Source organism: Meriones unguiculatus, chromosome 5 (assembly GCF_030254825.1).
Source record: "Meriones unguiculatus strain TT.TT164.6M chromosome 5, Bangor_MerUng_6.1, whole genome shotgun sequence".
Lineage (NCBI taxonomy): Eukaryota > Metazoa > Chordata > Mammalia > Rodentia > Muridae > Meriones > Meriones unguiculatus.
Genome location: NC_083353.1, coordinates 111766962 through 111794582, shown reverse-complemented (window position 1 = coordinate 111794582; position 27621 = coordinate 111766962). Strand labels below are relative to the sequence as shown.

Below are 27621 nucleotides of genomic sequence, written 5' to 3'. Positions count from 1 at the left end.
TAATCCAGTCTAAAATTTCTATTACATTTATTTTATTTGTGGGTAAGTGTCAGTGTTAGGGTGCTTTGGCGCCGCAGTGGACGCATGGAGGTCAGAGGACAACTTTGTGGAGGTCAGAAGAATTAAACTCAGGTCATCGGGCTTGGCATTGAGTGCCTTTCCCTCATCTTTCCCTGTAATCCCAAACACACATGTAGGAGGCTTGCTTCCTACAGGACTCCAGAACCTATAACACTGACAGTCGACCCAAACCATCACAGGAAGCAGGGATTAATGCAGAATCTTTAGCTTTATAGCAGGTCTATCCCGTGATCAGTTCTGAACACCACAGCCAGGGAGAGCCTCCTGAGGATGAGATCCTGCCACTCCTGCTCAAACCCTGCCCTGATTCTTCATGACACCAGAAGAAAAAGCTAGCATTCTACAGCAGCCAGTAAGGCCCTCCCTGGTCTGCACCCTTGATGCGTAGCTCCAAACCTAAACGTGCCCGCCTCCGGGGAGAAAAGAAGATCACAAGACTTGGAAAAGTTCGTTTGCTAGATTTGTGAGGCTCCAGGCCGAGGCGGTAAAACGGCGAACAAACGCTGAGAAAGGACTAGAGTCTGCAAGCTGTGCAGGGAGGTCCAGCCGCGCAGCCTTGCCCATGCTGAGGGCGGCGCTTTAGGATACAGCTGCCTGAGTCACCCCTACTCCTGTAAATAAGCGAGCCAGGCTCAAGCGGAGCCCTTTCCCGGGACTGTTGCTGGTGTCCTGTTTAGTGTGAACTGATGTACAGGCATGCGGCAGCGACTTCCCTCTTCTCTGACTGCATCTTCTAGCGCTTCATCCTGCCCTGGGCTTCTAGCCCTCCTTCCTGCTCTTCCAAACGGCCAGGTGGGCTCCTGCTTAGGACGATTTAAGGTCTGTCTGCTCTCCCTGCAGCATTTCTACCACCGTGACCACATGCTCACTCCGGCAAGCCTTCACTCAAATGTTCTCAGGGAAGCCCACCGTGACCCCCCCTCCTTTTAAAATAGTCATAAACCGACACCCACACTCCTAATCCCCTTTACGGGTTCTTCTTGTTCTTCTGCACAGTATTTGGTAACTTCTGATATGCTACGTAACCTCTTTGTTGAAGCTCCGCTTCGTTATCTGTTTCCTTCTTCAGGAGTATAAGAGCCAAGAGGGCAGGGTATGGGCCTGGTGTGTTTATAAACGCATTCCGAGCATGTGCAACAGATTGTGGGGTGCCCAGGATCTGTTGCTGAATGGCATAGAGTCAAGGTTCCCTATGTGCCAACACTAGTGACAGATTGGTGACTCTAGGCGACCTTCGTGGTGATGCTGGCATTGGTTAAGAGGTCCCAGCTAACAGCAAGGGTTTTGTTTAGGGGACTGAGATAGGCACCTTTCCTAAGCATGTCCCTGAGGCCTCTCCATACTCCTGAGTCCTGATGGGCTTCATTACAGCACTGTCTCAGCCACCCTGACCTTTAACTGGAGTCATCAACTCTTCACCCATTTCTTTGCCTATCTTATCTCTGCTCCTCTCTGATGTGCTCCTCTCTGAAGTTACTCTGAGTCAGATCTGCCAAGCATGAGACATGAAACCAAAGCAGACATTACTAAACTTTGAGGAGACACCTCACACTTCACATCATCGCCACGAAAAGGTATTACTGATGTAACTGCGTCCCTTACCCTCTCCCTCCCGCCCCAAGTGCAGGAGTGACTATGTGGAGCTATGGACTTAACAAGCCTAGAAGCAGGTTTGTTAGAGCAGATTACTAAGCATAGTATGCCCCTAAAGCACCCAGCATCCTTCCCAGAACCTTCAGAATACCAGTCATCTCTAGGAGCCCGAGTCCCAGTCAGAGAGCAATGAACTTAAATACTAAGGCAAGAGAAAAGGGGTCAAATGGGCCCAGATGTTCTCTGTTTTCTGAAACCTTCTTCCTCGAATTAGCAGAGAAGAGTCCACTTGGTGTGAGGCGTGAGGCATCCATTTACCCATCGGATAAAAGGAGATGTAAGAAGCAATCACTCCAGTGTATGGCTCTGTGGGAGCTTGCTTTCTGTAGAATGAACTACTGAGAACATGGCAAGGAAAGAAAACTGAGGGCTCTGGGTGTCTCAATCAGTCTTTGGCAAAGGAGCCTCATTAATTCACCCGGTAGCCCTGGATGACTCATGCCCTTCAGAGCAAACCTGGGCATTGGCCTCTAGTTCCGAAGTCCATAGGAGCACCCAACCCCCACCCCCGCCCCAACCCCCACTTCCACACTGCTGTTATTCATCAGCAAGTAGGGAGGTGGCACACGAAGCCCTCTGCTATAGAAAAGGCTGAAACTGTGGGTGGTGACACAGGCTTCACCTCGGGACCCCTAAAAATATCTCAACGGTCACATGAAGTCAGAGGCTCCGTCCAGGGGCAAGAAGTCTCAGCAGCCATAGCAGGTGTCCACATGAGAAACCGAGGGCCATGCAGTCCTGGGGCAGAGCTCAGACCCCCAAGCTGCCAGGCAACGGAAGCTGCGTGAGTCTGACATCCCCAGCTGCTCTGCCTCCGCTCCCTTTTACCGCCACTTCTTCACACACATACCCCAACCCGGGAGGCTTCGCACTAAGCTTGGAAATAGCCGCCTCAACCCTTACCCAATTCCAGAGAGGCTTGGGGAAATCTTCTCACCCCCTAATCTTTCTGCCACATGAGAAACTAAGCTGGTTACTAGGTTCCGAGTCCTGGGGTGCAGCTTCAGTCTCTCACTTCTTTCTGTGCCCTGGGCCAGTGGCACCCCTCCATCTAAGGCTCTAAAGGGAAGGTGTTCAGGCCCTGACTCCTCAACCAACATACAAGTATCCAGGGCTGGATAAGAAGTGGGAAGACCTCCCTCCTCTCACAGTGCAGACTGAGCAAAGTCCTGGGATTTCAGGCCACTAGCCAGAATTCCTAGGGAGAAAGGACATATTACCTCATTTCCATTACCCGGGAGGAAAAATACAAGTTAACTTCCAACCTGAGTCAGTTTCCAGTGTCCTCAAACCCAAGGACAAGACACTGTGAGTGCGGGGAACCTCTCTTTTGGCCCCTTAAAATCCACTCCCACCTCCACCCTGGGCTGCATGCATCCTCTCTCCAAAACCTTTTGGACTGTGTGCCTCATACCTTCAAAACCATTTTGGGACAGAGACTTGAGCTTAATGGGTTTGGAGGCCTCCGCTCCCCTGTGAGTAGGTAGGTGTGTTGGGGTGTCCTCCCCTCAGCATCGTCCCCGGTGACCTACCTCCGTGCTCTGCATTCCTCCAGCTCAGGATGTAGCCTCACCACAAAAACAGACCCATGGCCTCCAATCCCCAGAAGCCTTAGCCATCAACAGAACAGGATGGTTTCCTAGCCCACAGGTCAACTCCAAGCCCTTTAGTATCTGGGGACCCTGTCCAAGGCTTCCCGCAAGGGTGTGGAAAGTCCTGAAATGTGGATCAGTGCAATTACCACTGAGGGTTGGGAGGGAGGACAAGAATCTAGTGTGTGTGTGTGTGTGTGTGTACATACACACACACACATACAAGCATACAGAGAGAGAGAGAGAAAGAGAGGAAAACAATTCAAGGAAAAGACATGAGAGTCAAAGATCATGATACTAGCGAGAGTTGGGAAACAGGTGGTATGAGAATGTCATGGTACCAGCTGAATAGTGGGGGGGGAGAAGGGGGTGGCCCAAGGCCAAAGCTGAAGAATCTCAAGATCCTAGAAGAGTTTGGTAACAGCAGCAGCATCAGTGCAGTTACTGTTTATTAAGCACTTTACGGACGGTATTGTCAGTCCTTACGACAACCTTGAAAAACAAGTATTGCTATCTTGATTTACAGGAGCAGCCATTGAGACTCTGGGGGCTTCGGGAACTCGACCGAGATCACACAGAGTAAGAAGAGCCAGAATCCACGGCCTGACCCGCCTGGGTCTAAGCCTGGACTCATGCTTCTAAGAGAGAGAGCCCTAGGACACTCACATGATTTATCTAGGTCTCAGTCTCCTGCAAAGTGTCCTCAGTGACCTGTCAGGGTCCTTCAACTCCAGCATTCTATGAGTTTATAGGACTTCCCAGAGGGACAGTAAACGTAGCAGACAGACGCATTCTCCTTCCTGGGGTGCCTGGGGTGGCACTGTGGCTCTCACCTCCCCCATTCTTGTAGCAGAGATAGGGAAACCTCCAGACGTTGCCTAAGCCAATGATCTCTCCTGCCACTGACAGCACAAACTCCATCTTGTTGTTCCAGTGCTCCCGCTCCAAGGTACCATCTTCCTCCACCTTCTCCATGACTGGACACACTGGTTTTGTCTCTCCATTACTGGTTGTTCCTGAGACCCTGTTATCCATCCCACCTGGAAAACAAGTGGAGTGCTCTGTCACTGGTGGGAATCCCACAGAGAAAGCCTCCTCCCTTCAGAAATCTCCCAAGGGAATAAATTCCCTGGAAAAGGGTGAGTTCTCTAGCCTCTAACCTGTTGCTCCTTAGCGCCCCTCACTGGCAGAGCCTGGGAGCAGATTCTAGGACTGTCCCCTTCACATTTAAAAAGAAAGCATCAACACCGACAGGTAGAGTTTTGCTTCCATGAATTCTCTGAACGCTCATGATCTGTGGCTTTCTGCACTTTCCCTTTCTCACAAACAGCTATGCCACATTAAAACGCAATTCAATCTCGTTATAGGCTGGGACCGCCAAGAGGATGACAGTTGACATATATTCTCCAAGCCACTGATGTCCCTTGCAGAAATTACCCTAAAGAACTAGCTGTAACCGTGGGGAAAGAGCTGATAGTAAGGACATTGATTGCTCATAACAGCAACAAAAAAAAGAAAGAAAGAAAGAAAGAATACACATGGTACTATCAGAAGATAGTTTATTATGTTATGGTAGCTATATTAGGAGCTTATTTACAACAAAGCCAAGTGCATGCCTTTAATCTCTGTGAGTTCGAGGCCAGCCTGGTCTACAAAGAGAGTTCCAGGTCAGCCAGGGTTACCCAGAAAAAAACCTGTCTCAAAACAAAACAAAAAAACTCTTACAGAAAGACGTATATTGAAACAAAAAGGTGTTCATGCTACAACAAATGGGATTAGTTTATACAAAATGGTCAGGCTTGACAGACACTTACAGAATATTTACATGCATTGAAACACTGGGACATACACTTCTTTCTTAGTGACTGTGTCATAGGAATGTATTCCTTATCTGTGTCTTTGCCATTTTGATCAAAGGACTGTCTTCTGGGGGTTGTTGAATGGGACCAGTAACTGAGCTGGGTGAACTCAGCTGTCCAGGATTCGTTCCTCCCTCCTCTGTTTCTTGCTCTTCCTCCCTCCTCCCTGCTCCCTCCATCACTGTCCCCCTCTCCCTTTCCCCTTCTCCCTTCCCCCTCTTCCCTTCTTCCCTCTGTCCCTTGCTGCCTTCCTCACTTTGGTGATAACAGCATCGGAATCCATCACAACAGAGATGACGACATGAAGAGGAAGCCCTAGCTCCCAACTTCTGGCTTTCAGAAACGCCCCGTTCTAGACTGATACTGAGATTGGCAATAAATTCAGGGAGGGACTTAAATGTTCATGAGCAGCTACTCTGGACTACGCATTTTACACAGATTCATTTGACTCCCACACCAACCCTGCTGTTGCTGAGGAGAAGACTACGTAAACGATCTCCAGCCGCTGCTCACTAGGTCAAGCCACTGTTGCCATCCAGGCAGTAAATTGTGTGGAGCCTTGAAGCCACTCTCAACTCCTCCAGGTACGTCAATTCACCTACGCTGGCTGCCTTGGTATATCGGCGTATTTAACGTTACTGTTTCTAACGACACCCTCCTTGTTTTATGCAGTGGCCCCTTTTGTTTTGGTTTTTTGTCTTATTTTGTGGTTGTTGTTTGCTTTGAGACAAGGTCTAAGGCCCAATTTGCCCATGGACTCTGTATATAAGATAAACTCAAGGTGATTGCCCTGCCTCAGCTTCCTGAATGGTCAGATTATGTATGGGAGGCACCATGACTGATTTAGAGTGGCTCCTTTCTAGAGAAGTAAGGCGGTGGGCTTTCTCTGAACCCCAAAACAAGTCCAGGTTAATGGAACCCCTCAAGGCCATAGGCTTTCCTGAGGTTCTGCCCCCAACCCTAGGGGCCAGAAATGGCAGGGCGTGGAAAGCACCCCTGAGTGTTTGACAAGCTGGGGAGCAGGGTCCAAATTAGCTGAGGGCGAGAAGGAGAAACTCCAGCAATGGGGGGAAATTTCTAGGCCGATTGAACTGGTCTTCTTGGCCTCATACTGATCCTGGCCTCCCTTCCTAACCACCTCAGGGATGTCATCCACTGAGGCAAAGCCATCCCAGTTGGCCTCTTCCCCCTCCCAGCAATCAAGCAGTAGCTTTCTCCCTCAGCTCCATGCTTCTCAGGGGCAGTTGAAAGAGCACGGGCTGTGGATTCAGGCAAGCCGGGTTCAGACGGTAGCCATTCCTACCTAACACCCTTGCCTGGCTCGGGGTTAATGAATAACCCAGCCTTAGTTTGCTCATCTGTGAAAGTGGGGATGATGGCATAGACTCGGCGGTGAGGCTTGAGCGGGGAGATGCGTCAGACCTCCATGACTTAAACTCAATGATTGTTCCTCTCCAATTAGGATACTCTATCCCCTGCTCCCGTTGCCCCTTAAGTCATGAGCCACGCCTTTCAGAAAGTCAAGAGAATAACACAAAACTGCTTCAAGCACCTGCGCACCCAAAAGCCATCGGCGCTGTCCAGGGGACATCAAAAGCCTAAGTCTGTGGAGCCCACCAACCTACATTCTGAGGCCCAGAAACAGGGGAGAGAGAGAGAGAGAGAGAGAGAGAGAGAGAGAGAGAGAGAGAGAGAGAGCAGAGAATATTCCGAACCTTGGTGAAGTTTCTGCTTGAGGTCCTGTCGGAGAATTCTCAAGGGGGCCAGGGAAAGGGGCTGGCTATTTAAAGCATGGCTGGAGACCGCCCCGTGGCGCTTGTAATCCTAAACTTGACCCGGCCCACATTCCGCCTCCTACCTTCCCCCTCCCATGTTCTCCCCTCCCCTCAGCCACCAGACAATGTGCACATGAGTGAATCTCTGGCCTGGGGACTGTGTGTACACCCTGGCAGTCCAGCCAGTTGCTTGTGATCTTACTACAGCAATGTTGTCCCCACATAGCTTGCATGCCCTTCCCTTACTGACACTCTGAGATCTCCCTAAAGGGATAAACCAGTTACCCCGTCTCCCCACAACTCAGAGGCTCCTGGGGATCAATCAGTATTAGGTGCTTATTTGATGGGGTGCTATGCTGATTAATTTAAAGGAATACCATTCCTAACTGGTTGCAAAAGGCATTCTGGAAGGAACAATGATTTGGGAGGAAAAAAGAAAAAAAACATCAAGATCACTGCACTGTGAAAAGTCAATAAAACTTCCAACATGCACACATATATACACACACGTATGTGCATACAGAATGTTGAAAAGTTTTAAAAAGGTTCACGAGTTAATAGTGGTTGCAGTGAGAATAGAACTGAGTTAGGAAACAGTAGTAAATGAGATTTTTCTCTTCTTTTTAAAGCTCCAGTATGGTTTGAATTCTTTGACCATGTGCTAGATCTTTTTTTTTTTTTTTTTTTTTTTTTTTTTAGCTACAATCAATAAAATGCCAAGGTTTAAAACAAAGTCGTCAGGGAAGATTTGGCAATGTGAGGCAGACAGCTAGCCATAGGGACTTTCTTTCCAGGCAGGGATGACCCAGGGAGGTGACCGGCTGTCCCTTCAGCTGTGAGATGCAAGGCTGGAGCAGAGTCTCGGGCCCACCAGCTGCTCCACGGCAGTGCAGCGGGGAAAATGCATAAGCTTTGGTGCCAGGCAGAGCAGAGGCCAAGCACCGCATCTGTCGCTTTGGAGCCTGGAGTTTTGAGCAAAGCATTCAACTCCTGAGACTCTTGGTTGCCTACCTTGGGAAACTGTATGAGACCTCAGGAGAAAATGGAACTGATAAGGTAGCAAGCCCGCCAACAATCACCAACGCTGCGATTTGTCCTTAAAGAATTATTCGCAATTCATGAGCTTCATGAAGATCATTCTTTTTTTCTATTTTGATTTATGTATGTGTGTATATGTCTGTGTATTTGTGTACATGCATGTGAGTGCCCTCAGCAGGCAGGAGAGGGTTCAGACCCCTCGGAGCTGGACTTACAAGCAGATGTGGGTCCACTGGTAAGAGTGCTAGGACTTGAACTCTGGTCCTCTGAAAGGGCAGCTAGTGTTCTTAACCACTTAGCCATCTCTCCCGCTCCTGGGGATTATTCTTACATTTCATCAGCCCCTTTCTTCTTTCTTCTCTAACCGTACATCTGTCTCCGCTTATGGTGTAAAGAAAAAGATTAGAAGCGTTCTCAGAAGAGAGGATGCAAATTTGTGCTAAAAGCCCAAAGCAACACGGTTGATTTCCTAGCCTTGCCCGAAGCGGTACTAACCGACCTACCAAGCATTATGAATGTTGATATTTGTACTCTAAAATAACCAGGTAGCTGGAGTTCATTTGAAACTCAAATCAATTCCCTAAGAAGCTCGGGTACCACATAGCCTTCAGCAGTTCTCTGAGCCCTCACACAAGCAACAGTAGGATTTTGTTTGCAGGAAACACTTCCGGAGATCAGAGCATTCTTGGTGTCATCTTCTGTTGCTCTGACACAAGAGAGTGTTGATTCTTCAGTTTTTACATAACTGATGCTACACTGCCTTTTTGATTGCTCTTTTATTCATTTCCAAATGCTTGTGATCCCCAGTTCCTTTCATTTCTATGCTGTCATCTTTTTCTCTGCTCGGCTGAGTAATGGAGTAGTTTGAGAATTCAGATGGCCTGTCCTGGAGTGTCACACCAATCATACAGGACAACCCCTGGGTATCCAGGGACAAGACGAAGGATCAGGCACTATCAGAATCAGTGTTTATGAGTTCTTACTCAACACTGAACGTGAAGCTTCCTGACACAGGATTGGATGAAGCAAAATGAGCTCATGAAAAAGCACAAGTATTGATGGTGACATTTAATATTGATTTCTCTTTTAGTTAAACAGTGTTTTATCCTAAACCAGTTGTATACCCAAATCACCACACAGAGACTAGAATGTATTTAGTTAACCTAAGGCACAGTGTTGGGCAATAGTTACTCCATCCTAAACCTCCAAGCCTACATAGTTTCCTCCCATCCAGAGTTCCCACATTATACTTGCTTTTAGTCATATCTTAGGTCCGGTTCCTCTTTCCTTGTGGTTCTAAGTCCTCTCCTCCTGATTTTTCCTCTCCCATTTCTCCCATTCCTTTCTTTCTCCTCCCCTCTGAACCAGGATGTCCCACCCTATTCTCTCCATTGTTCAGCACTGGCTGGTTGTTTCATTGGCAATACAGAGAACAAATGGTGGCATGTTTACACAAACTTGAGACAGGTGATGCTTAGAATAAACATCACAATCCAATGTCCAGATTGAAACCAGATAGTGGGGTAGAGAAATCAGCATTTGAATGAACAAAGGTAAATTTTATACATTCCACATTCTGGGCATGTTCAAATGCCAATGTGTCACGATGGATTTTCCCAGGTATGTTCTGTTCCCTTTAAGAGCAGAACAAGGGAAGAATCTTCAAAGAAGCATGGCCTGTTTCCAACATCCCTGAGCCTAGTGATTTCAGCAGGAGAATACGCAGAGGAAGTTCAGACCTCCCCTGCTCACTCAAGGACAGCCTGAGCCCTTTTCAACTATGACACTAATGGAAAGAAAGGAACAAGTAAACTTACTTGAACAAGACCTGATGACAGCTTTCTGGGATGGTAAAAGTCCAAGGAGCAAAATAAAAAATGGTAACAGTATGTTGTGACCAAAGACTAAAATTCATTCACATTTGCAGTAATAGGAATAATAAAGTAATCGAGTGAATGGGAAGAAAATACACCTTTTCCCTAAAATAGAATTCCAGTTAGTAAATACAGAAGGAAAGACAGAAATAGGAACTCACCAGTGTGTAGACATCTTTAATAACCACTGCACCTGTTAAATCTTTGAATAACAGTTTGAGGAAGAACTGAATTTTCATACTTTCTAATTATCTTCCCCCAAATATTTATTCGCTACAAAAGGTAAGACGCTAAGTTCATGGTAGAAGGCCAGGAAGAATAGCTTAATGGCCAAGTACTGCATCCCCAGTCAGTATATTCACATCCTGAAATATATTCTATGGATCAGCTAAAGCAGGCACAATACACTGGTGTTCTTGCCAATAATTCTCTCTGATCAAGAGAAAGCCGAACACAGACCCCCCGACAAAGGACATTCGACAAACAACTGCTCTTTATTCTATTGTGTCTGTGATGATTAATGTTGTTGACTGTCGACTTGACAGGCATCCCTGGGAGAAATTATCTAGATTACATTAGCTGGTGTCTTAGTTAGGGTTTCCATAGCTGGGGAAGAGACACCACGACCAACGCAACTCTTATAAAGGACAACATTTAATTGGAGCTGGCTTACATTGTCCGAGGTTTAACCCATTATCGTCAAGGCGGGAAGCATGGCAGCACACAGACTGACACAGTGCTGAGGGGGAGCCAAGAATTCTACATCTTGATCCAAGGGCAGCCGGGAGGAGACTCTCATTCCACACTGGCCGAAGTGTGAGCATAGGAAATACCCCAATATACCCCAATGCCCACTCCCACGGTGACACACTTCCTCCAATGAGGCCACACCTACTCCAACAAAGCCACACCTCCTAACAGAGCCATGCATTGAAACACAAGAGTCTACGGGGGGCGGGGCAGGGGGGAACAATTCAAACCAACACAACTGGGGTAGGAAAACCAACCCTGAATGTAGGCTGGAATCCTGGGCTGAATGAAAAGGAGAGAGTAAGCTGAGCACTCTCATTTACCTCCGTTCTGCTTCTGAATGGCAGGTGCAGTGTGATCTGCTGTCTCAAGCCCCTGGCCATCTTGACTTTCTCGCGTCATAGACTGTCCCCTCAAACCGAGTTAAAACAAACCTTTCCTTGGGTTGCTTCTGCATTTGTCACAGCACCTAGACAAGTAATTAATGCAGTGTTTGGATCATGGAGGATAAGAAAAGATGCATGGACAAGTTTAGGATACAGGAGGCTAAAGAAAAACGAAAGCTAAATGCATCCTGGGATCTTGAATTGGAGTGTAAAAAGGGTCGTCACCATAAAAATCACCGGAATGTAAATAAGATCATTATCTTAAGAACACTTACCAATATCAATCTTCCATTTATGACAGTTGAATGATAATTGTCTAAGGTGCTAATATTAGCAGACACTGAGCACAAGGCATATGAAAACTTTTTTTATTTTTTGCAGCTTTTAAGTCTCAAGTTAGTTTAAAATTTCAAGAATGTGAGTTAAGATCGTTTCACTCCTCTGCTACAGCAGTCCCAGAGTGTAACCGAAGTGAAGAACTCTGAAATATTACACGCAGAACCCACAGGTACGGCTGAAAACGCTGATGATTTTTCCATGTGTTGTGTTTGATCCGACATGGGAACTGGCCCAAGTTCGGTAAACACAAGGGGTCAAAGGATCAGATTTTATGTTAAATATGTTAATACCATGAATTGTCACCACTGCTGTTTACAGAGTAATTCCAACACCCAGGGCACTGTGTCACATGACACAAGGTGCGGTTAGACTGTGCTGGATCTGAAATTACCTGGCGGGCAGTGATACCCGTAGGTGAACAAGCTGAGCTTCAGGCTTTGCAGCGACAGAGGATGAGCATACAACATGGCGTCAGTCAATTCTCTCACCATGACAGCTTTCTTTCTTTACACAGAAATTGCTGTTAGGACCAAGCTAGGCGTGGTTTATGATGACTTAATGTGCCCGGGAATTGAGTGACACACTCAGTCCAGGTCACATAGCTAGAGAATGATAACAGGCAAGATTTGAACCCAGGTTTGCGGATCTAGTGACCATTATTTATAACCATCATGCCACGCTTTTCTATGATGTTAAAGGAGAAAAAAAAAGGCTAAATCCCAAGCTTTTGTTTACTTTTGAAAAGAGGTGAGTAGATAATTGCCAAGGAAATGTTCCTGGGCCTGGAGAGGTGGCTTAATGGTTAAGTGCACTCGTCGCTCTTCCAGAAGTCTGAGGTTCGGTTCCCAGCACCCACCTCAGGCGGCTCTCCGTTCAAGGGGAACACCTCCTTCTGGCCTCAGGACATTGTTCATGACATGTGCATACACGTGTGTGTAAATAAAATGAGCTCCAAAAAAAGAAGAGATAAAAATGTTCGCTTTGCCGGAAATCGGGAAATTTCGCTCAGACTTGAAGAATGGTTTTAAAACCTCATTAGAGGGCTCGCAAGATGGCTTAGTGAGGGACAGAGCTGCCAACCGTGACCATCCCAATTCAGCTCTTGGAAGCCACATGGTGGAAGGAGAGAAATCAATCCCACGAGTTGTTCTCTGACCTCTACACTTCTGTTCTGGCACACACACACACACACACACACACACACACACACACACTGATAAATAAATAAACACAAACATGCATACATACATACATTTTAATAGTTTAAATCTCATTAGAAATCGCTCTGCTGCCCATGTATTCTGCAATCCCCTCCTAGCATGCCGCCTTCCCCTAGTGAAGGAGGAAAGCTATACATTTCTCTCTCGCCTCCAGAAGAGTAACTGTATTTTCCAGTTGCACCGCGGTCTTCTTGTTCCTGGTTCTTCCCTGGTTGTCAGGGTACCTGCAGGCTTGCAAAGATTCACAACCAGCCTGAGAGGGAAACTGTTGCCTGGTTTAAGGCCGTTGCACAGCCTCTATACCCTGACACTAATGAGCCATGGGAAGGGACTAGGGCAGAGTGACAATATTTAGAAGGCAGCATCAACCACTGGACAGCCTTTGATCCTAAGCACTTTAAAACAGCACCACAGGAACTCTCATGGTGAGAGAACTCACTGATGCCATGTTATATGCTCATCCTCTGTCGCTGCAAAGCCTGAAGCCCAGCTTGTTCACCTACAGGTTTCACTGCCTGCCAGGTGACTGCAGACCCAACATAGGCTAACCGCACCTTGTGTCTTACTCTTGTTTAGGGAGACAAGGATAGGCAAGAGCAATGCACTCACGTTCCTCTCTGGTTCCCTTTCCTCTAGACCTAGGAGAATGGTCAGCAGGCTGGGAGGAAACGGTGGGGATTTATCACAGGACGGGCTTATATAGGGAGACCCTGAGGAGGGGCCAGGAAGCAGAGCTTTGCCCTGAGTGAAGGTGGCTGAGAAGCAGGGCTGGTTGTAGCTGGAGTTTCTTAGTGGATCTTATGGGAGGAAGAAGGAAGGAAGACTAAGACGTGATTAGGAAGAAGCAGCAGTCACTTATGCTGGTCGTGTGTGCGTGTGCATGTGCCTGTGCATGTGTGTGTGGGTTTCGGACAATGTTCACAGTTGTCACTGTTCACTCATGGTCGTAGAATGGCCTTGCTTGTGTCTTGATCCCTCCTGATTGCAAAATGTAAGATGGTTTATGTTTGGTAGACTACCAGGCCCAGCTATGTCCAGCCAGCTCCTGGCACCATCACGGCCTTAACAGTCTTAGTCTAATTCCCGGCTGGCTGGGGCTTCCTTTCTCTCATAACTCACCGAGAAAAGCCCCTCAGTTGGGCCTCTGAGGGGAGGAAGAACCTATGATGTGAGAGGCCATGGGCCCTGGTGCTCACCTCTTGCCCCTCTCTTCTCCACTCAGGCTAAGCTCTCTCTCTCTCTCTCTCTCTCTCTCTCTCTCTCTCTCTCTCTCTCTCTTTCTCTCACCCTCTCTCCTGTCTCACATACCCTTCTTCCTTAATTAAAACAACAACAACAACAAAATTCTAGTCCAGACTAAGATTATTAGTCCATTTCCTCCTAATTCTTCCATAAATTCAAATGTTTTTACTTTTCAAAAATCATGTCATGAAGTGTTCACTAGGCGTCTGGACGAAGCCCTGTTTCCTTCCGTTATCTAGAAAGCCCCCACAAGATCCTACAAGCTCGGCCTTAGCTCGTGACGCCGGACCTTTCGCAGCCTCCCCTGTCCCTGGTTCCGGCAATGAGCCAAGCACAGGAAGTTGGCCACAGTCACCCCTCCAACCTTGACCTCCCTCGGCTACCCACTTCTCCTCTCTCCCCCCCGCCTCCATGGTAAACATAGGGATATTTACATATACATAAACCTGCTAAGTCCATTTGGTGCTGTTCGTGTGTACTTGTGTTTAGAGTTAGCCATTAGGGATTGGATAACCTATCAGGAAGCTCATGACTAGAGATGATTCTCCCTTCCCCATGGCCATAGTTGCCTCCAGTGGGCTTGGCTTGTGAACTCTTTAAGTGGAAAAAAAGGCACTATAGAACTGAACACACAGTAGGTGCTCAGTACACACCTGTTGATGGACATGAGGCTTTCACCTGGAGTTAGCATGTTGATACGTATTCTGGGAGAGGGTGAGACCCAGGGAGACATCTTTTTAAGGAGTCACAAATGATCCCAATGTATAACCCAGGCTGAGACTCACCGCCCCCAAAGAATGTCAGCACCTCAGACCCGGCCTCTGGAGGACCCAAGACTCAGCCAGGCACTCACACCCTCTCCTGGCACGACACTCAGCCACTGCTGCCGTCCCCCAAAGCCCGTGTGTTGACAGCTTGAGTCCCACTCTGGCAATACTGGGAGGCGATGGAGCTCAGTCAGAGGGAGTTAGGCCACTGGAGGCATACCGTCCTCCTTAGCGTCCCCATCCTTCTTTCTCTTTGCTTCCAGGCTGGCACAAGTGGGCAATTCCTCCCAGAATGCACTGCTTCACCACAGGCTCAGAGCAACAGGGCCAAAGGCTCATGCACTGGAATCCCTGAAACCGTGAGCCGAAGTCAACCTTTCTGCTTTTAAAGTTGTTTACCTCAGGTGTTTCACTACAGTGACAGAAAGCTAGCCGACCATTTCCCAAACAACATAATCCTCAGCAATTTAAAAAGTTTTAATTGTTACCCGTTGCCCATCAGTTCCCAACCTTGTCTGCCCATCAGAATCTCCTGGGCAGTGTTAAGACACTGTTGATAGTTGCACTCCCAAAGAATCTGGCGTAATTATATATTGCAGCTTGATTTTAAAAAACAAAACAAAAAAACCTGCTCTCTCTAATGGACAGCTCAGCTTAAAAACCTCTGCAGCCCAAATCTTGCTGTTGTTAGCTGATTTCTCCTTCTGTGCACAGGGGGGTGTTTTACAGTTGGCTTCACTTTCAAAGCCACCTCAGCCATGGCTCCTCCAAGATAAATAATCCGACATCCTTTCTCCTATCCTAAGCACTCTTTCTGCCCCCCCCCCCCCCCGCTGTTTCCACTGCTTGTCTCTGGATGCTCTCCAGGGTTCTAACATCCCTGTCACCCTCTGGCCTCTAAAACCTCCTCTCAAGCTGCTTCATGCCACATTCTCATGGCCAGATTAGAGGCAACTGCATTCATGGTTCCTATCAGTCAAGAGGGTCAGCATGCCAAGGCGAGTGTAGCGGCACATGCTTGTAATCCCAGACATGAGGTGGCTGAAACAGAAGGGGATCATGAGTTCGTGGCCAGCCTGGGCTATTCACTTTGAGCCTGTCCCAATTAAACACACACACACACACACACACACACACACACACACACACACACGGCTAAGCTGTGGTGGTGCACGCCTTCAATCTCAGCACTTAGAAAGGCAAAGGCAGGTGGATCTCTGCAATTCGGAGCCAGCCTGATCTACAGAGTGAGTTTCAGGACAGCCAGGTCTACACAGAGAAACCCTGTCTCAAAAAACCAAAAAAACTTTTTGAAAAAAGGAGAAAGAAAAAGCGATGAGCCCATCAAACAAGAGAACTCTACCTACATAACAGTAGACTAAGAAAGGCCAGGGATAGCCCAATAGCTTGACTGCTACACTAGGGTAGACCCACTGGAATAGCATTGGACAGGGGAGCCAATGCAGAGGAATAGAAGAGTGAAAAGACAAGGCACAGGTTAGAATGAAATAAAATTAAAGGAGTAAGAGGCTAGGGGCTGGAGAGGTGGCTCAGTGGTTAAGAGCGCTGACTGTTCTTTCAGAGGACCCGGGTTCAACTCCCAGCAACGACATGCAGGCGAAACACCAATGTATATAAAATATGAATAAATAAATTATTTAAAAACAGTAAGAGGCTAATCTGGGAGGCGAAGATGACAGTAAGAATCGTCCTGGATGCAACCCTGTGTGTATCCATTGGGATCCATCCCAGGCCTATCTCTCACCTGTAAAGGAGACAGTAAGACTGCGTTCCCTCTAGGTTAGACTTCAGCTGAATCCTCCCAAGAGAAGGGTTAGCTGCTGTGACCAATCCTTCCCACACTTTCTCCCAGCAGCACCGGCCATCCCTAGAGGCATTATTTTCCCAATCACAAACATCAATAATTACCATCTAGACACCGCCAAAGCTTCTTGAAGACAGTAAAACGCCGTCACGTGATGAGATGAAAAATCTAGGAGCATGCCTGTCCCTTGGCAGATAGCTGGGTGTTCGAATAAATTAAGGAGATCTCCCTGGAGGCCAAAATACAATGGCTGTCCCTCCCCACAATCAGGACTGTGGAATGCCATCAATTTTAGCAGTTTTGTTGTTGTTGTTGTTATTGTTGTTTTTTATAGTGCCGTGTTGCACTCATTCACATGCCTTCTTTTATTTTAGTCTTCAATAAAAACGTAGGACTGGCAGCCACCTGCCTGCCTCTGCCTCCCAGAGCGCTGGGATTAAAGGGGTGTGCCACCGTGCCCTTCGAGAAACTGGTTTGTTTTGGTTTGGTGCCTGGTTTTTAATTCTTAGCCTTCCACTCCTGTGCCTGATTCTTAATCCTTAGGTGTGTGCTCTTGTCCATAACGAGTGTCTGTTAGTTACCTGACTTCAGGGTCTACTAAATCTTGTTCCATCACTGAACTCACCTTCTCAAGGCTAATGCTTGCCCGGTTGTCAATTTACTTCCTCCTGCTCTGGCTGTTTCTTCCGGTTCTAGCACTAAACCCAGCTCCATTCTGTAGACAACTCAGCAACGCTGTTACTCCTCGGCAAAGGGAAGACATGAAAAGAAAAAGAAAGAGGGCAGCAGGCATCTCTATTTGTTTCGTTCTAGCTTTCTTCTACAAGCGTCTATTTTCAGCCATGAACATGTCCTAATATTATCTTTTGTCTATGGTTCTGTCCCTTCATCTTGAGCTTAGTAAACAGAATTCTGTTTCATAGCTTGATACCTTTAAAAATAAATTTAAGTGTGTTGCTTTAAAGTTTACTACACGATGCCGTGGGATATATGTGTGACTATAGTAAGATGGTTACTACAGTGGAGATTAATGTCCCTATCAGCTCACATTTTTATGTTTGTATGTCATAAAATGTCCTCCTTTTTAAAAAAAAAAAAAATGTTCCTCTCTTCTATAGAGGAAGCAGGTGCGACATTGGAAAACACAGAAAATAAAAAGATACCCTGGATTTAGAGTTCTGGTGAGCCCAGCGCATCGCTCCTTCCTCTGGGTGGTCCGTTTGTGTCTTCCAGAGCCTCAGCACCTCCCGCACAGCGGCAGCCGCCTCCCACATGAGACACGTATTGCTCAAATACTTACCGTACAATGGTGGCTTGGTTAGTCACAGTGGAAACAGACACAACGAATGTGGGCGACTTACACATACCATTTCCCAGACACATTTTTCATGCGGGTATTAGGGATCTTCCGTGGATGGACTGGATGCTTTCCCGTTGGTGACAGAAGCAGGGAAAGGTTGACATGACTTAGGAGATGGGTAGTAATTCACAGATTTAGCAAGGGTAAGGTATTAGACATGAACCCACACGAGAGAGAGAGAGAGAGAGAGACCCAGCTCTGACTGTAAATGGGTCTGTAGTCAAGTGACTATGATAAGAACTGCATAGCAGTACCTGGAACCTGCCAACTTAGGCAGGGCATGTATCACTATCTACTAGTTCATGAATGGGGGAAAAGTATTTTAAAACTGTGAATTCTGCTTCCGCTTTCTTCTCTGTCTCCTCTATATTCACACTGTACACCAAAAAATTAGTTGACTAAACCACAATTGTCACGTCCACAGGGCAAAACAGAAACTTGCAATACATAGAAAGAACAAATAATTTCAACAACGAGGGAATCCTCATATTTCTGTATTTGGAAATGGCAACCAGAAATGGAAAATACAGCAACTTCCGTTTACAGCTCACAAAACATAGAGCTACAGAAGGGAAAAAAAAATGCTATGGGGAGGAAACAATCAAGCAGATTCTTAACCACGCACACTGTGAATATTGTGAATTCTAAAAGCAAAAAGGGGGCTGACATGACTGCAAATACAATTCCAACCTGGGCTGACATGGTTAGCTCCAAGCCACCCAGAGTTAGAGTAAGATCTTTGTCATACACTGAAAGAAAGAAAAGAAGGAACGAAGGAAGGAAGGAAAGGACAACATCCGCCTCCTTTGTTTAGTGCTGTAATTGTGCTTTACAGCGCTGTTAAAAAATGGTGCAAACCATTTGGTGCAGAAGCATGATGGAATTCAGAACTCACAGCTGTAGATTTAATAAGATGTGGAAAATTTTATTTTTTTTAATGGAAAATACTAGCTTTATTAAATGCAGGAGATGGCCGAAGGGAAGTTATAAACCAAATTCTAGCTAGGTTATAAAATTTTAGCCCAACTGCATAGACCCAAAAGATGCTCTACCACACCACAAAGACACTGCTCGCCTATGTTCATAGCAGCTTTATTCGTAACAGCTAGAAACTAGAAACAACCCAGATGTCCCTCAACTGAAGAATGGATAAAGAAAATGTGGTACAGCATGAAATATTATTCAGCTATTAAAAACAACGACATCATGAGATTTACAGGCAAATGGATGGAACTAGAAAAGATCATCCTGAGTGAGGTAACCCAGACTGAGAACGACAAACATGGTATGTACTCGCTTAAAAGTGGATAGTAGCTATAAAGTACAGGATAACCACACTACGATCCACAGACCCAAAGGAGTTATGTAACATGGAGGGCCCAAGATGGGATGCTTGAATCTCACTGAGAAGGGGAAATACAGTGAACATCGGGGCTGAAAGGATAAAAGAGGGGGGATGGGCTAGAAGGGGATTAGGGAGGGATCGAGCGGGAGGGTGGAAAAAGAGAGTATAGGGAGAGAGAACCGGAACAGCTCTGGGATAAGCTAGAAACCCTGGACAATGGAGGCTCCTGGGAATCTCTGAGGGTGACCTTCACTGGGACTCCTAGCTGAGGGAGATATGGAGCCTGAAATGATCATCTCCTGTGGCCAGAAAAGACCTCCAGTGGAGGGACTGGGACACCACCCCAGCCACAAAACCTTAGACCCACAATTTCTCCTGCCAACAGGAGGTGCAGGGGTAGAGATGGAGCAGAGGTTGAAGGAATGGCCAACCAATGACTGGGCCAGCTTGAGACCCATGCCAGAAGACAGAAGCCACCCCTGACACTGTTCATAAATTCTGCTGTACTTCCAGAAAGGCGCCTGACATGGTTGTCATCTGGGAGGACCCAGCAACTGATGGAAGCAGATGCGGAGCTCCTCGGCCAAATTCTGGGCGGAGCTAGGGGAGTTCTATGGAAGATGGGGAAAAAAAAAAGATTGAAGGAGCCAGAGAGGTCAGGGACACCACAAGAAAACCCATGAAATCAGCTAACCTGGGCCTGTAGGAGCCCACAGAGACTGACCCTCCAAATAGAGAGGATAGATGGCCTGAGCCTAGGCCCTCCTAACAGTCATGCAGCTTGGTCTTCATGGGGGACTCCTAACAGTAGGAGAGAAAGCTGTGTATGACTCTGTTGCCTGCCTTTGGATTCCTCTCCAAAGGGAGTTGGGAAGGGAGGAGGGAGGGGAGGCTGGGATCAGTATGTAAAGTCAATGAATTAATTAAAAAATAGATTAAATAAAATGTTCAGTATAGCGAGAGAAAGAAAGAGAGAGAGAGAAGAAGGAGGAGGAGGAGGTTTGGATATGAATTATACTTGCCAGGCCTTTGGCTAATGATTCAATCATGAGGGCTCTTACCAAATCAATGGCTTAATCCACTGATGGGTTCATAATAGTTTGGCATTGTTTGGAGGTGAGCCCAGGTGGAGGACCTAGGTAGGCTTTGGACAGATAGTCTTTGTCCCTAGCCTCTCGTCTCTCCTTTTGCTTCCCAGTCACCAGGAAGAAAACAAAGAAAGCCTTTTGCTCTAAGATGCTCTTTCTGCCTTGCCTTGGCCTAAATGCAAAGGAGTCAGCTGACCTTAGGCTAAAATCTCTGGAACCATGTGCCAAAATGAACCTTTTCACCTTCCCAAAAAAAAAAAAAAAAGAAATTTAGCCCAACTGAAAATTGACCATTTCTAGCATCTTACAAATGCTAGAAAACAAAGATGAAACATTTGCCCTCTCAGTCTTGAATAGGGGAATATACCTAGAATGGACTTTAAGCTGAAGGAAATTAGCTGCTTGGCTTGGCTTTAGGGCAGTGCTTTCCTCACACACACTATGTGAGCCCGAAGGACAAACTCTTTTCTTGTGATTCAAGCCTCTTTCTTGCTACTCCCAGCCTTCTGGGTGTGAGCAGGACCTGTGAACGGCCTCTAAGAATAAGACAAAGATGATGTGAGCATGTGACTCCGAGCCTGCGACTCTGTCACGTCAGAGTGAACCCTTGGCTTTAAGACATTGGCTCCCTAAATGAGGATTGATCATCTTACCCCATGTCCGCTCAATTGATTATCTTTTTTAGGTGTATAGATTTCATTATGTTTATCATATCTTATAGGTCTATATAAGTGAGTATATCCCATGTTTGTCTTTCTCTTTCTGGGATATTTCACTCAGAATGATCTTTTCTAGATCCCACCATTTGCCTGCAAATTTCATGATTTCCTCCTTTTTGATTGCTGAGTAGTATTCCATTGTATAAAAATACCACAATTTCTGTACCCATTCCACCGTTGATGGACATCTGGGTTGTTTCCAGGTTCTGGCTATTACAAATAGAGCTGCTATAAACATGGTTGAGCAAGACGGGATGTGCATTGAACGTATGACAGGAGTCTACTGAGCGCATCTGAAAGACTCTAACTAGCAGTGTTTTCAAAGCAAAGACTCATGACCAAACCTTTGGCAGAGTACAGGGAATCATAAGAAAGAAGGGGAGTTAGTCTGATGGGGAAAGGATAGGAGCTCCACAAGGACCAAATATATCTGGGCACAGGGTCTTTTCTGAGACTGACATTCAACCAAGGACCATGTATGGATATAACCTAGAACCTCCACTCAGATGTAGCCTGTGGTAGCTCAGTAACCAATTGGTTTCCCAAAGTGAGGGGAACAGGGACTATTTCTAACAGGAACTCGATGACTGGCTCTTTGGTCTCCCCACCCCCGAAGGGAGGAGCAGTCCTTTTAGGCCACAGAGGAGGGCTTTGCAGCCAGTCCTGAAGATACCTGATAAAACAGGATCAGATGAATGGGGAGGAGGTCCCCCCCATCAGTGGACTTGGAAAGGGGCACGGTGGAGATGAGGGAGGGAGGGAGGGAGGGACTGGGAGGGAATGAGGGATCGGGACACGGCTGGGATACAGAGTTAATAAAATGTAACTGATAAAAAAAAAAAAAAAAAAAAAAAAAAAAAAAAAAAAAAGACATTGGCTCCCTCTTGCTGTCCTGAGGATTCAGCAGCTGTGTTGTAGATAGCGCAGAAGCCAAGAAACCAGGGATGTCCTCCAGTTGTTCCCCAGCTGGAAACTGACACCCTGGTCCAACAACATACTGATATTAAATGCAGCCGTCAAACACGGGAGCCTGGAAACAGATCTTTTCCAACCCAGTGGTTTCAGATGTGGCCACAAGCCTCAAACACTGCCATGGTCACCATCTTGGGAAACCTTGAAGCCAGAGTACCTAGCAAAGTTGTGTTCTAATTTCCGATCCTGCCAGCTCAGGATACTGGTAAGCAAGTCCTATCATCCCATTTGTTTAGACTAGTAAGTTGTGCCATTTTTGTTCCTGGTTTTGATGCCTGTGACAGGATTTTATGCAATTCAGGCTAGCTTCAAACTCACTTAAACTAATTGTCTTGCCTCTACCGCTCAGGTTCTCCTAGGTTTCTTGTGCTATTGTTAGGCAGCAATAGAAAGGAATACAACAAAGATGCTGAGCACAAATAAATGTGACAAGTTAGATTTGTACTTAAGAGAGGGAGTGACTATGTGTACACATGCATAGCGAAGCGAAGCACAGGCCAATGACATGGTTCAGTGGGTAAAGCACTTGTTGCCACATCTAATATCCTGAATCCAATCTCCAGGACATGTACAACGGAAGGAGAAAAATTACTTCCAAAAGTTGTCCTCTGACCTCTACATGCAAACTATAACATGTGTACACACACGTATATACACAATGTGCTAAAATGAAAAGCACACGGCTACTGAGAGTGTGAACAATATGCCATAAGCAACTTAAGAAACACAGTCAAGAGGAGAATAATCCCAAGAAAGCTGACATTCCTCACAATACTTACCTCAGGGCGGAGCAAAAACATAAAACTCTAAGATTGAAAGAACCGTAACAAGGTGCTCCAATTTGCCAGAAGAAAAAAAAATCCATTATATACATAGCTCTTAAGATCATTATAATTAGTGAAATTAAGAATTATCAAAATTAGGGTCTGGAGAGATGGCTCAGAGATTATGAGTACTGGCTGCTCTTTCAAAGGGCCTGCGTCCAATTCCCGGCAACCACATGGTGACTCACAGCCATCTACGTTGAGATCTGGTGCCCTCTTCTGGTGAGCAAGTGTACATGCAGGCAGAGCACTATACATAATAAATAGATAGATAGATAGATAGATAGATAGATAGATAGATAGATAGATAGATAGATGAATAAATCTTTTTTAAAAATTAGCGAAATTAAAAATGATACATACATATATGTACAAATGTTCTCAAAGGGAAAAAAACGTTTCAAAACAGCATATAAATTGTGATCTCACATAATAAAGATGTACGTTTTCATATAGACATAAAAAATACGTACAGAGAGTTGTCTCAAAATAAATTCAGTTAAGTCTTCACAGTGATCATTTTATGTGGAGGATGACTTTTAACTATTCTAGCATTATTTTAAAAGTGAATGGCCCACAGAGAATTAAATACTGCCTTTTCCCATGCGATTTTGGAAGTAGATGTCCATGAAATGTTTTTTTTTTAACTAAGAAATTATTTTAAAGAACGTTTCAGAAGTATTCATGATCTATATAAAATTCATCATTCAGTAGAGAGGTTAATTAGCTAACCATCTAGGAAGAAGCACTTGAAATAAAAGAGACTCAGAGAAACACGTCTTTGAGAAAGCAGCGAGGGCCGAGCGGTGGTGCACACTTTAATCCCAGCGCTAGGGAGGCAGAAGCAGGAGGATCTCTGTTAGTTCAAGGCCAACCTGGTCTACAGAGTGAGTTCCAGAAGAGACAGAGCTCTGTTGTGCAGATAAACCCTGTCTCAAACAAACAAACGAAGAAGAAGAAGGATGCAGCCAGGAGCCTGGGGAAATGGCTCAGTCTGCAAAAGGCACCACACAAGCATGGGGACCTAAGTTCAACCCTCCTCCCACCCCTACCCTGGCACCTGCCAGGACCACACACACAGCTGAGCACTGCAGCACAAGCACCTGTCATCCCAGTGGGGGAAACTGAGGCAGGAGGATCTCTGGGACTTGGCCAGCCAGCATAACTGAATTGGGGAGCTCTGGGTGCAGGAAGAGAGCCTGTCTAGAAAGATAGGGTGAGGGCAACTGAGGATGACACCTGATGCCCAGCCTCTACATGAACATACATCACACACACACACACACACACACAGGGGTTACGGGAGGAGAATGAAGCAAACACCAACATCACACATTTCAGAGGCTTCTTTTTCCTTCACATACCTTCCAGCACTGTTAAGGAAAGAAAAGCATTCTTTTTAAAAAGGTTTATTTTTTTATGTTTATGCATGTGCGTGAATGTGTGTGTGTGTGTTTACGTGTGTGAGTGTTTATGTATGTGTGTGAATGTGTAAGAGTGTGTGTGTGTGTGTGTGTGTGCATGTGTGTGTCTATGTGTGTCTGTGTGTCTGCGTGTGTGGTGTTCTCTACTTTCACCATTCTAGTCTTCCAGTCAATGGTTAAGCTTTCCATGAAGGGATTCTGGATTTCCCAGTTTGTTTGTTTGTTTGTATTCTGGAATCAACCACAAAATAAGATTTCCAAGTTTTAATTCCTAAGAACCACCCCTGCACGCCCACATACATCACACACACGCTCACACACACACATAATTAATTAATTATAATAAAAATTTACAAGAAACACTTGATCTGAACTAAAGGACCCATGCAATTTTTTCTTTTTTTTAGAAAGTAAAAGATTAAGTTACTTTTAATTCTTTGAGAATTTCATACACGTGGATAACGTTTTACGATCACAGCCATTTGCCCCCTTCCTCCTTCTGGCACCTTCTACAGCCTCTCCCTACCTCACATCATCTTCTTTCTGATACCCCACTGCACGGGATCAGTTCAACCAACCCCAGGACGGAAAGAGAGAAAGACAGGAAGGAGAGAGTTCTTGCTTCTTCCACTTCACATTTCCCAAAAACACTATCAGAAAATCTAATCAGCTTAACCACACCCCGTGACAGTGAGCGGGTAAATAAAATACCAGGAACTGCCTCTTCCTCCAGTACGACTCCAGCTTAATGTCAAGTTGACATTAATCTAGGCCGCACGCATCCTTCACCAGCTACCGTATCTTTTCCTAGTGCCAAGAGAATACTCCAATTGCCAAGACACACTAGCATTGATTCTTTCCCTCCTAGGCTGTAAACACCACTTGGCAAATCCATTTTCAAAGCAAAGGTGTGGTTTGACTTGAAAGGACCGGAGGTCTGAACAGTACTTAAAGACCTAGGACAAAAGCAATTTTCGGGCTCAGCAGTAAAGAGCCTTTGCTGCTCTTCTAGAGGACTCTAGTTCAATTCCCTGCACCTCCACTGGGTGTTTCACGACTCCCAGTAAGCCCAGGTCCAGGGGATCCTTTTGGAGAAGACACCCTCTTTAGACACCAAGGGCCCTGAGGTGATGCCATCTTGTCCTGATCACGCCCTCGCTCAGCTTTGCGTCTGCTTAGCCAGTTTCCAGCCCCTACGCCCCCCGCCCCCGACAGCCATGCCTACCTCGGCAGCATTCAGAACCTTCCATGACCCTGACTGTGGTCCAGATACACAGCCAAGATATTTGCTGAAAGTAAAGCCAAGCAAAGTTAGCAGGTTCCCTGACCTCCACAGTGATGTCACTGTGCTCCCTACCCTTACGAACACTGGACCCTGAGCTTCGGTGCCCAGAGTTTCTTTGGGGGAAAGAGCCGGCCCTTGCTCACTGGCTTAAAGAAAGGACTCTGATTTGCCTTAAATAAGCTGTAGTCTGTAACTTTCTTGCCTGGATTATAACAGCAGGTTCACACGCACATACCCACACACAAACACATATGTGTACACATAATTGAATTTTTAAAATAAATTTAAAACAAACACAACTTTTTTTTCTACCTACACGAAGCCAATTCACATGTGAAACTTTATCGGACATAGTTTAGGGTTATACAGGATTCAAAATATACACAATTCACAATTTTCAAAATTCACTACAAACTATTACTTTCTCCTTGAAGAAGCGGAATGTCACACCTTTTGAAAAGTGGGCTTTCTTAATTTTTTTCCTTTCCTCCTACTTTACTAGCTGACATGCAAACGTACTACAGAATTAAAACGTCAACAAGCCGTTTCTTCACACACACTGAACTGCATCCAGCAAACTAAGAAAAGACAGATTGAGGACAAGAGCAGAGATGGAAGGGAAGTATTAGTGAAATCATGCTAATCTCAAGGCTCTGGCAGTGTTTGCCATGTTCCTATTAGGTTGTGGGCAATCGCGGGTTTAACGCTTGCCTTTCAGCTTTTCCGAGTGTGACAGGCAGTAATTCATAATCTGAGGCTCAAGTCGGAGCCGGATGGGCAAAGCTGGCTCATGGCAGTTTAGCTAAGGGGCCACGCCTCTCCATCTCCACACTGCACATGGCTTTTGCAGGAACACCAGGAAGTGAAACAAACATCTGTGAGAGGATGAAACCAGTAACTATTGCTACCTTGGATTTCTGAATATTGGACTGCACAGTTCTACTGACTTTCCCTGTTAAGAATTACCAAAGATTTAGCCTTTTTGAGACTCACTATATATCCCTGGCTGGCTGGCCTGGAACTTTCTATGTAGACTAAGCTGGTGAGTGTACCACCACACCTGGCAAATTAAACTCCTTTTATTCCTTCTGTTACCTTTGCCAGCTACCTGTGACGAAGGTGCTGAGAAACGGCTTTGGGAGCGTTAAACGCACATGTTAAGCACTGATGGAGAACTGCAACCCTGAGGAGACAGGAAGAGCGAAGAAACCAAAATCGAGTCCTAACTCGGACTGTCGAGTCTACACACTTTTAAATCTGGTGAAGGGTGCTAATTTCTCTCTTATTAGACGTGGTCCAAATCTGTGGTCAAGACAAATCAAATTCTCTAAGTAGGTATAGAATAAGTCAACTGAATCATCAAAATAACATATTTAAATTTCAAAATGTCAGATGGATGACACCCAGCTAGGCACAGGGACAGACTGTTTGCCGCCAACAAACAGACACTGTCCACAGAACAAAAATTATTCCTCAAACAGCCACCCAGATCCAAAAGCCATGCATCCAGACAATCACCCTTCTAATTTAATAGGTTTTGCAAAACTATGTGGAAGTTGTCACTTTATAAAGAACTCCATCTGGTTATTTTTACAGAAGAAAAAAAATATGTAAATATACCTTTTGCTCTTCGTTAAATTTTTGAGATACCTGTGAGTTAAAAACAGTGCAATTTGAAGGCGGGTCCAGGAAAGCGCTGCGCGCATGCGCCTGGAGAAGCCGGCCGGAGAGAAGAAAGGCGCCTAACCCTTAGTGCTTCCTTCAGAACAATGGTTCGATTCGTGGACTATACTTCAAGTCAGTGTGGGAAATACTGCTCATCTGTGCCAGAGGAAGGAGGAGCAGCCCACGTCTACCATTATCACAGAAGGAAGCCTCCAGAGTCCTCAGACGCTGGGAACGGTGACGAGCAAAGAAACTGCGGAGGAGAGACATCCGTAGTCCAGGGAGCTTCTACCAAACATATTTTTTTCTTCTGTAAAAATAACCATATGGAGTTCTTTATAAAGTGACAACTTCCACCTAGTTTTGCAAAACCTATTAAATTAGATAATTTTTTACCTCATAATCTCTGTGGAAACCCTAACCCATTGACTCATTGACACTAAGTCATTCATTCGTTGACCCTAAGTCATTCATTCATTGACCCTAAGCCATCCACTCATTGAGATGGAAACTGAAGACTTATAGAAACACTTATAAA

At 45.8% G+C, this 27621-nt stretch overlaps 1 protein-coding gene and 1 long non-coding RNA gene across 7 annotated transcripts in view; one reads left to right on the top strand and one right to left on the bottom strand.

Moving 5' to 3' along the window:
- Positions 1-7020, bottom strand: part of Slc6a13 (solute carrier family 6 member 13) — a 37592-nt gene extending 30572 nt beyond the window's left edge. For 2 of the 5 annotated variants that reach the window (XM_060384138.1, XM_021632617.2), the window contains exon 1: positions 4160-4361. In XM_060384138.1, coding sequence (XP_060240121.1) covers positions 4160-4361 — 202 coding nt within the window. Of the gene's footprint in view, positions 1-3992; positions 4001-4159; positions 4362-6900 lie in introns of those variants that run through there. The other 3 variants (XM_060384141.1, XM_060384139.1, XM_060384142.1) reach the window with 3 other exon arrangements.
- LOC132654283 (uncharacterized) lies at positions 4330-27298 on the top strand. 2 transcript variants are annotated; one of them, XR_009591947.1, is made up of 4 exons: positions 4330-4465; positions 5624-5769; positions 11390-11516; positions 26523-27298. It is a non-coding gene; the product is annotated as an uncharacterized LOC132654283 (long non-coding RNA). The 2 variants fall into 2 exon arrangements; XR_009591946.1 differs by lacking the exon at positions 11390-11516.
- Positions 27299-27621: the final 323 nt, after the last annotated feature.